Source organism: Oncorhynchus clarkii, chromosome 7, assembly GCF_045791955.1.
Source record: "Oncorhynchus clarkii lewisi isolate Uvic-CL-2024 chromosome 7, UVic_Ocla_1.0, whole genome shotgun sequence".
Taxonomy (NCBI): Eukaryota; Metazoa; Chordata; class Actinopteri; order Salmoniformes; family Salmonidae; genus Oncorhynchus; species Oncorhynchus clarkii.
Window position 1 is genome coordinate 87,561,683 of NC_092153.1, and position 10,652 is coordinate 87,572,334.

The 10,652-nt window shown below is 43.9% G+C and overlaps 1 protein-coding gene across 1 annotated transcript in view; it reads left to right on the forward strand.

The window, feature by feature from the left end:
- LOC139414501 (IQ motif and SEC7 domain-containing protein 1-like) overlaps positions 1–5,631 on the forward strand; it is a 54,657-nt gene extending 49,026 nt beyond the window's left edge. Inside the window, exon 11 of the mRNA XM_071162411.1 lies at positions 5,551–5,631. Within this exon, the coding sequence (XP_071018512.1) occupies positions 5,551–5,564 (14 nt within the window). The 3' untranslated portion in view covers positions 5,565–5,631. The remainder of the gene's footprint in view (positions 1–5,550) is intronic.
- Positions 5,632–10,652: the final 5,021 nt, after the last annotated feature.

A 10,652-nucleotide genomic window follows, 5' to 3' on the forward strand; every position in this document is an offset into this window, starting at 1 on the left:
AACTAGGGCCTGTACGACCTGCCTTGTTGATAGTGCTGTTAAGAAGGTAGAAACTAGGGCCTGTACGACCTGCCTTGTTGATAGTGTTGTTAAGAAGGTAGAAACTAGGGCCTGTAGGACCTGCCTTGTTGATAGTGTTGTTAAGAAGGTAGAAACTAGGGCCTGTAGGACCTGCCCTGTTGATAGTGTTGTTAAGAAGGTAGAAACTAGGTCCTGTAGGACCTGCCCTGTTGATAGTGTTGTTAAGAAGGTAGAAACTAGGGCCTGTAGGACCTGCCTTGTTGATAGTGCTGTTAAGAAGGTAGAAACTAGGGCCTGTAGGACTTGCCTTGTTGATAGTGCTGTTACGAAGGTAGAACCAAGACCTGCCTTGTTGATAGTGTTGTTACGAAGGTAGAAACTAGGGCCTGTAGGACCTGCCCTCTTGATAGTGCTGTTACGAAGGTAGAAACTAGGGCCTGTAGGACCTGCCCTGTTGATAGTGCTGTTACGAAGGTAGAAACTAGGGCCTGTAGGACCTGCCCTGTTGATAGTGCTGTTACGAAGGTAGAAACTAGGGCCTGTAGGACCTGACCTGTTGATAGTGCTGTTACAAAGGTAGAAACTAGGGCCTGTAGGACCTGCCTTGTTGATAGTGTTGTTAAGAAGGTAGAAACTAGGACCTGTAGGACCTGCCTTGTTGATAGTGCTGTTAAGAAGGTAGAAACTAGGGCCTGTACGACCTGCCTTGTTGATAGTGCTGTTAAGAAGGTAGAAACTAGGGCCTGTACGACCTGCCTTGTTGATAGTGTTGTTAAGAAGGTAGAAACTAGGGCCTGTAGGACCTGCCTTGTTGATAGTGTTGTTAAGAAGGTAGAAACTAGGGCCTGTAGGACCTGCCCTGTTGATAGTGTTGTTAAGAAGGTAGAAACTAGGTCCTGTAGGACCTGCCCTGTTGATAGTGTTGTTAAGAAGGTAGAAACTAGGGCCTGTAGGACCTGCCTTGTTGATAGTGCTGTTAAGAAGGTAGAAACTAGGGCCTGTAGGACTTGCCTTGTTGATAGTGCTGTTACGAAGGTAGAACCAAGACCTGCCTTGTTGATAGTGTTGTTACGAAGGTAGAAACTAGGGCCTGTAGGACCTGCCTTGTTGATAGTACTGTTACGAAGGTAGAAACTAGGGCCTGTAGAACCTGCCTTGTTGATAGTGTTGTTACAAAGGTTGAAACTAGGGCCTGTAGGACCTGCCTTGTTGATAGTACTGTTACGAAGGTAGAAACTAGGGCCTGTAGAACCTGCCGTGTTGATAGTGTTGTTACGAAGGTAGAAACTAGGGCCTGTAGGACCTGCCTTGTTGATAGTGCTGTTAAGAAGGTAGAAACTAGGGCCTGTAGGACCTGCCTTGTTGATAGTGCTGTTAAGAAGGTAGAAACTAGGGCCTATAGGAACTGCCCTGTTGATAGTGTTGTTAAGAAGGTAGAAACTAGGGCCTGTAGGACCTGCCTTGTTGATAGTGCTGTTAAGAAGGTAGAAACTAGGGCCTGTAGGACTTGCCTTGTTGATAGTGCTGTTACGAAGGTAGAACCAAGACCTGCCTTGTTGATAGTGCTGTTAAGAAGGTACAAACTAGGACCTGCCTTGTTGATAGTGCTGTTACGAAGGTAGAAACTAGGACCTGCCTTGTTGATAGTGCTGTTACGAAGGTAGAAACTAGGACCTGCCTTGTTGATAGTGTTGTTAATAAGGTAGAAACAAGGGCCTGTAGGACCTGCCCTGTTGATAGTGTTGTTAAGAAGGTAGAAACTAGGGCCTGTAGGACCTGCCTCGTTAATAGTGCTGTTAAGAAGGTAGAGACTAGGGACTGTAGGACCTGCCTCGTTGATAGTGCTGTTAAGAAGGTAGAAACTAAGGCCTGTAGAACCAGCCTTGTTGATAGTGCTGTTAAGAAGGTAGAAACTAGGGCCTGTAGGACCTGCCCTGTTGATAGTGTTGTTAAGAAGGTAGAAACTAGGGCCTGTAGGACCTGCCTCGTTAATAGTGCTGTTAAGAAGGTAGAGACTAGGGACTGTAGGACCTGCCTTGTTGATAGTGCTGTTAAGAAGGTAGAGACTAGGGACTGTAGGACCTGCCTCGTTGATAGTGCTGTTAAGAAGGTAGAAACTAAGGCCTGTAGAACCAGCCTTGTTGATAGTGCTGTTAAGAAGGTAGAAACTAGGGCCTGTAGGACCTGCCCTGTTGATAGTGTTGTTAAGAAGGTAGAAACTAGGGCCTGTAGGACCTGCCTCGTTAATAGTGCTGTTAAGAAGGTAGAGACTAGGGACTGTAGGACCTGCCTCGTTGATAGTGCTGTTAAGAAGGTAGAAACTAAGGCCTGTCGAACCAGCCTTGTTGATAGTGCTGTTAAGAAGGTAGAAACTAGGGCCTGTAGGACCTGCCCTGTTGATAGTGTTGTTAAGGTAGAAACTAGGGCCTGTAGGACCTGCCTTGTTGATAGTGCTGTTAAGAAGGTAGAAACTAGGGCCTGTAGGAACTGCCCTGTTGATAGTGTTGTTAAGAAGGTAGAAACTAGGGCCTGTAGGACCTGCCTTGTTGATAGTGCTGTTAAGAAGGTAGAACCAAGACCTGCCTTGTTGATAGTGTTGTTAAGAAGGTAGAAACTAGGGCCGGTAGGACCTGCCTTGTTGATAGTGCTGTTACAAAGGTAGAAACTAGGGCCTGTAGGACCTGCCTTGTTGATAGTGCTGTTACGAAGGTAGAAACTAGGGCCTGTAGAACCTGCCTTGTTGATAGTGCTGTTACGAAGGTAGAAACTAGGGCCTGTAGGACCTGCCTTGTTGATAGTGTTGTTAAGAAGGTAGAAACTAGGGCCTGTAGGACCTGCCTTGTTTATAGTGCTGTTAAGAAGGTAGAAACTAGGGCCTGTAGGAACTGCCCTGTTGATAGTGCTGTTAAGAAGGTAGAAACTAGGGCCTGTAGGAACTGCCCTGTTGATAGTGTTGTTAAGAAGGTAGAAACTAGGGCCTGTAGGACCTGCCTTGTTGATAGTGCTGTTAAGAAGGTAGAAACTAGGGCATGTAGGACTTGCCTTGTTGATAGTGCTGTTACGAAGGTAGAACCAAGACCTGCCTTGTTGATAGTGTTGTTAAGAAGGTAGAAACTAGGACCTGTAGGACCTGCCTTGTTGATAGTGCCTTTACGAAGGTAGAAACTAGGACCTGCCTTGTTGATAGTGTTGTTAATAAGGTAAAACCTAGGGCCTGTGGGACCTGCCTTGTTGATAGTGCTGTTACGAAGGTAGAAACTAGGGCCTGTAGGACCTGCCTTGTTGATAGTGTTGTTAAGAAGGTAGAAACTAGGGCCTGTAGGACCTGCCTTGTTGATAGTGTTGTTAAGAAGGTAGAAACTAGAACCTGTAGGACCTGCCTTGTTGATAGTCCTGTTAAGATGGTAGAAACTAGGGACTCTAGGACCTGCCTTGTTGATAGTGCTGTTAAGATGGTAGAAACTAGGGCCTGTGGGACCTGACTTGTTGATAGTGCTGTTAAGTAGAAACTAGGGCCTGTAGGACCTGCCTTGTTGATAGTGCTGTTAAGATGGTAGAAACTAGGGCCTGTGGGACCTGCCTTGTTGATAGTGCTGTTAAGAAGGTAGAAACTAGGGCCTGTAGGACCTACCTTGTTGATAGTGCTGTTAAGAAGGTAGAAACTAGGACCTGTAGGACCTGCCTTGTTGATAGTGCTGTTAAGAAGGTTGAGCAACGCTTTATTATGGACATACTTCTCTTCTGTCAGTTAATTAAGAACAAATTCGTATTGACGGCGGCCTACCCGGGTCAAACCTGGACGGCGCTGCCCTATGGGACTCCCATTACGACTGGATGTGTTCCAGCCTGGAATCGAACCAGGGACTGTAGTGGCTCCTCTTGCACTGAGATGCAGTGCTTTAGGCCACTGCGCCACTCAGGAGACCTTGGGTTACTCTAAGCAGTTTAGTCATCTCAATTTCCACATGATTTATTACAAGATTTAGTTGAGGTTAAGTGAATGATTTGTCCCAAATACAAGTTTGAAGGAGACAATTATTATTTCAATTATTCATTTTCATTTTACAACTTTTTATTTTCATGGAAAACAAGAACATTTCTTAGTGACCCAAAACTTTTGAATGGTGTATAATATATAATAAAAAATGTATATCCCAGCCCCCGTCCCCGCAGGAGGCCTTTTGGTAGGCCGTCATTGTAAATAAGAATTTGCCTAGTTAAATAAAGGTTAAAAATAAAATAAAAACTTGAACTCCGTGGAGCATTTATTTGAGCTGCAATTTCTGAGGCTGGTAACGCTAATGAACGTATCCTCTACAGCAGAGTTTACTCTGGGTCTTCCTTTCCTGTGGCGGTCCTCATGAGAGACAGTTTCATCACAGCGCTTGATGTTTTTTGCGACTGCACTTGAAAAAACATTCAAAGTTCTTGAAATGTTCCATATTGACTGACCTTCATGTCTTAAAGTAATGATGGACTGTCATTTCTCTTTGCTTATTTAAACTGTTCTTGCCATAATATGGACTTGGTCTTTTACCAAATAGTGCTATATTCTGTATGCCACCCCTACCTTGTCACAACACAACTGATTGGCTTAACTAAACGCATTAAGATAAGAAATTCCACAAATTAACTTTTAACAAGGCACACCGGTTAATTCAAATGCATTCCAGGTGACTACCACATGAAGCTGGTTGAGAGAATGCCAAGAGTGTGCAAAACTGTCATCAAGGCAAAGGGTGGCTACTTTGAAGAATCTCAATATAAAATATAATTTTAATTGTTTAAAACTTTTTGGTTACTACATGATTCCATATGTGTTATTTCATAGTTTTGATGTCTTCACTATTATTCTACAATGTAGAAAAAGTCAAATTAAAGAAAAACCTTTGAATGAGTAGGTTTTCTAAAAGTTTTAACTAGTGGTGTATATTTAATAAATATTTTATTAACTCTATTCCTGCATTGTTGGTTAAGGGGTTTAAGTAAGCATTTCACCGTATGGTCTACCTACACCTGTTGTGTTTGGCGTATTTGACAAATAATATTTGATTTGATTTGAATGTCAGGTGTGAACATAACATCATCCTGTAGAATCCTGGTCTGGATGCAGCATGGCTATGAAGGTTCATTTGAAAAAGCCTTGTTTAATGTCACCTGTTCTGTTCCTGAAAACAGAGGCTAAGATATGTTCCACAATCCTAGTCCTAAAGAGCTACACGATGTGCAAGCTTTTGTTCCAGCCCTGCACTGACACAACCTGATTCAGCCGTACACGGTCTTAATGACCATTTGATTAGCTGGCATTTGTGTTGGGGTAGAGCGAAACCCTGCACATTCCTGTATCTCTCCAGGACCAGGTTAGTTGATCAGTGGTTGGCCAATTGTCTGGTCTGCCCTGAGAAATGGTTGCCAAGTCTGCAGTATGTTCTGACTGTACTGTCTGTTCCACGGTGTAACCACTGTTAGTAACTTCATAGTGTGACTGATTGCTCTGTCTGTGTCCTAACTGTCCTCTCTGGTCCACAGGGCTCCATCATTAGCCACCCCAGTCCCCACATGAGACGCAGAGCCACGTCTTCCCGAGACAGAGACGGTCCTTCCAGAGGACATTCCGTCCCCACCACCACCTCTTCCCTCCTGGGCTCTTTGTTCGGGACCAAGAGGGCCAAGTCCCCCTCCCTGTCCCCCCAGCACCCCACCAACCTGCACCAGAAGGCCCAGAGCCAGGCAGATACACAGAACCAGTTGCTTCAAGGAGCCCAGTACTGCCAGAACCCTCCACCCTACCACCACCACCACCACTACCACCCCCCTGCCCCTGGGTCTGCCCCCTCCTCCTCTCATCCACCTCCCCCTCCTCATCACCACCCACTGACTCCCACCCCCACTGCCTCCTCCACCAAGCCCAAACACAGCGGCATCAGCACCGTGGTTTGAGGACAGAAACTCACACAGACACACACAGACACACACAGACACACACAGACACACACAGACACACACACACAGAGACACACACACAGAGACACACACACAGAGACACACACACAGAGACACACACACAGAGACACACACACAGAGACACACACACAGAGACACACACACAGAGACACACACACAGAGACACACACACACAGAGACACACATGCACACACACAGATACACACATGCACACACACAGATACACACACACACACACACAGACACACACACAGACACACACACACAGACACACACAGACACACACACAGACGCACACACACAGACACACAGCTCCTAGAGACAGACTAGGGACGGATGGATGGCAGGACCTCTGGTTAGAGCTCCTGTCCCCTACAGGACCTACAAGAGACAATGGGGACAGATGTCTCTGACTGCTGACCAGGACCGGGACATGGTTGCTTGGACTGACATTATGGATATCTAGACTGAATTCTCACCTCATCCAGAGGGAGAAGGAGAAGAGGAGGTTCCATGGCCCAGCTCTGGTGTCCTCCAGTTGACTGGGTCTGTCAGCAGTACCTCCCAACTATCCATACAACTCATCGCCACCTTAAGACCGTAGAAACGACATGTTCCTCTAGACCAGGAATGGGCAACTCGAGGCCCACGGGACGCATGAGCAATTAAAAAATATATAGGTTTTTTGGGGGGGAGGGGGGAACAGTTGGTGTCTCAACTTATTGTTAAGAGTTAGACTAATAGAATACACAATGGCAAAATGTGCAGAATTGGAGGAAATTAACTTTAAAACTAGACTGATCCTTTAGTACGGCTTGTTTAACTAAAGACTGGTTCCTCTAGACTGATCCGTTAGTACAGCTGATTTAACTAAAGACTGGTTCCTCTAGACTGATCCGTTAGTACAGCTGATTTAACTAAAGACTGGTTCCTCTAGACTGATCCGTTAGTTCAGCTGATTTAACTAAAGACTGGTTCCTCTAGACTGATCCGTTAGTACAGCTGATTTAACTAAAGACTGGTTCCTCTAGACTGATCCGTTAGTACAGCTGATTTAACTAAAGACTGGTTCCTCTAGACTGATCCGTTAGTACAGCTGATTTAACTAAAGACTGGTTCCTCTAGACTGATCCTTTAGTACGGCTTGTTTAACTAAAGACTGGTTCCTCTAGACTGATCCGTTAGTACAGCTGATTTAACTAAAGACTGGTTCCTCTAGACTGATCCTTTAGTACGGCTTGTTTAACTAAAGACTGGGTCCTCTAGACTGATCCGTTAGTACAGCTGATTTAACTAAAGACTGGTTCCTCTAGACTGATCCGTTAGTACAGCTGATTTAACTAAAGACTGGTTCCTCTAGACTGATCCTTTAGTACAGCTGATTTAACTAAAGACTGGTTCCTCTAGACTGATCCGTTAGTACAGCTGATTTAACTAAAGACTGGTTCCTCTAGACTGATCCTTTAGTACGGCTTGTTTAACTAAAGACGGGTTCCTCTAGACTGATCCTTTAGTACAGCTGATTTAACTAAAGACTGGTTCCTCTAGACTGATCCATTAGTACAGCTGATTTAACTAAAGACTGGTTCCTCTAGACTGATCCGTTAGTACAGCTGATTTAACTAAAGACTGGTTCCTCTAGACTGATCTGTTAGTACAGCTGATTTAACTAAAGACTGGTTCCTCTAGACTGATCCTTTAGTACGGCTTGTTTAACTAAAGACTGGTTCCTCTAGACTGATCCGTTAGTACAGCTGATTTAACTAAAGACTGGTTCCTCTAGACTGATCCGTTAGTACAGCTGATTTAACTAAAGACTGGTTCCTCTAGACTGATCCTTTAGTACGGCTTGTTTAACTTAAGACTGGTTCCTCTAGACTGATCCTTTAGTACGGCTTGTTTAACTAAAGACTGGTTCCTCTAGACTGATCCTTTAGTACGGCTTGTTTAACTAAAGACTGGTTCCTCTAGACTGATCCGTTAGTACAGCTGATTTAACTAAAGACTGGTTCCTCTAGACTGATCCGTTAGTACAGCTGATTTAACTAAAGACTGGTTCCTCTAGACTGATCCTTTAGTACGGCTTGTTTAACTAAAGTCTGGTTCCTCTAGACTGATCCTTTAGTACGGCTTGTTTAACTAAAGACTGGTCCTCTAGACTGATCCGTTAGTACAGCTGATTTAACTAAAGACTGGATCCTCTAGACTGATCCTTTAGTACGGCTTGTTTAACTAAAGACTGGTTCCTCTAGACTGATCCTTTAGTACGGCTTGTTTAACTAAAGACTGGTTCCTCTAGACTGATCCTTTAGTAAGGCTTGTTTAACTAAAGACTGGTTCCTCTAGACTGATCCGTTAGTACAGCTGATTTAACTAAAGACTGGTTCCTCTAGACTGATCCTTTAGTACGGCTTGTTTAACTAAAGACGGGTTCCTCTAGACTGATCCGTTAGTACAGCTGATTTAACTAAAGACTGGTTCCTCTAGACTGATCCGTTAGTACAGCTGATTTAACTAAAGACTGGCTCCTCTAGACTGATCCTTTAGTACAGCTGATTTAACTAAAGACTGGTTCCTCTAGACTGATCCGTTAGTACAGCTGATTTAACTAAAGACTGGTTCCTCTAGACTGATCCGTTAGTACAGCTGATTTAACTAAAGACTGGTTCCTCTAGACTGATCCGTTAGTACAGCTGATTTAACTAAAGACTGGTTCCTCTAGACTGATCCGTTAGTACAGCTGATTTAACTAAAGACTGGTTCCTCTAGACTGATCCTTTAGTACAGCTGATTTAACTAAAGACTGGTTCCTCCTAGACTGATCCGTTAGTAGAGCTGATTTAACTAAAGACTGGTTCCTCTAGACTGATCCGTTAGTACAGCTGATTTAACTAAAGACTGGTTCCTCTAGACTGATCCGTTAGTACAGCTGATTTAACTAAAGACTGGTTCCTCTAGACTGATCCGTTAGTACAGCTGATTTAACTAAAGACTGGTTCCTCTAGACTGATCCGTTAGTACAGCTGATTTAACTAAAGACTGGTTCCTCTAGACTGATCCTTTAGTACGGCTTGTTTAACTAAAGACTGGTTCCTCTAGACTGATCCGTTAGTACAGCTGATTTAACTAAAGACTGGTTCCTCTAGACTGATCCTTTAGTACGGCTTGTTTAACTAAAGACTGGTTCCTCTAGACTGATCCGTTAGTACAGCTGATTTAACTAAAGACTGGTTCCTCTAGACTGATCCTTTAGTACAGCTGATTGAAAAATGATATCTACATTGTCTTTCTTCTCCTTACCAAGCAACACAAAGCAAGTCAACACCATGGCTATTTAAAATATACATCTATCTAAATCTTTATCTATTTTCTGTTTTCTATCAATCAAGGAATTCCTGGGAATCTATATGACATATGTTATTAAGTTATTACTTGCCTACTAGTGTTGTCCGGAGCAGAAAGTGTTTCTCAATAGTAGCAACCTGACTTTAGAATGTGTAGACCAACATGACAGCCGTCTATAGACAAAGCTAGCAGCTGCTCCAGTGTTATAATGCAGCCTAGCCGTAGGTGTCATTTCACTGTGATATTGATAGCTCATTGCCTCTGTACAATAACAGACATAAATAACTGTGCCAATTATTAAAGCATTGACTAATTTAGTCACTTTGCTTTGTGTATATCATGCATATTAATGTATTTTGTATAAATAATGATAATAATATAATCCACTGTTGTTATTATTGTTGTTATCAGACCATGCTTCCATAAGGCAGTATTATACTCTATTTACGTAGCAGACCTGTGGTATAGTTTCACTATTCTGATCAATAAGCCCATCAAAGCTTGTTTTAGTTATTAGGCTTATCAGTGTATATTTATCTGGTTACCTTTGGATTACAACTGTGAGGATTCTACCTGGCTGGTTCTGGTTCCACAGCAGAGTTCTGTATCTACCGACCGGATCTCAGCTGGGTTAGTCACTGTGCTTCATAGAGACAAACCAGATCAGACTGGTTCAAAGTGGATCACTGTGCTCCAAACTACTTCACACTAGTTTACTGTTCTACTGACCGGTTCAGTCTAGTTTAAACTGGATAAAACCGTGTCTGTCTCGGTGGGGAAGGAAAACAGAACATAGCCTAACTCTGGACCTCTTTATGGATTCACCTCAACTTCCACCCAGCAGTCTGGCCTAACCCTACCACTGTTTAATATGGATTCACCTCCACCCAGCAGTCTGGCTGAACCCTACAGCTGTTTAATATGGATTCACCTCCACCCAGCAGTCTGGCTGAACCCTACAGCTGTTTAATATGGATTCACCTCCACCCAGCAGTCTGGCTGAACCCTACAGCTGTTTAATATGGATTCACCTCCACCCAGCAGTCTGGCTGAACCCTACCGCTGTTTCATATGGATTCACCTCCACCCAGCAGTTTTGCTGAACCCTACAGCTGTTTAAATGGATTCACCTCCACCCAGCAGTCTGGCTGAAACCTACAGCTGTTTAATATGGATTCACCTCCACCCAGCAGTCTGGCTGAACCCTACCACTGTTTAATATGGATTCACCTCCACCCAGCAGTCTGGCTGAAACCTACAGCTGTTTAATATGGATTCACCCCCACCCAGCAGTCTGGCTGAACCCTACCTCTGTTTAATAT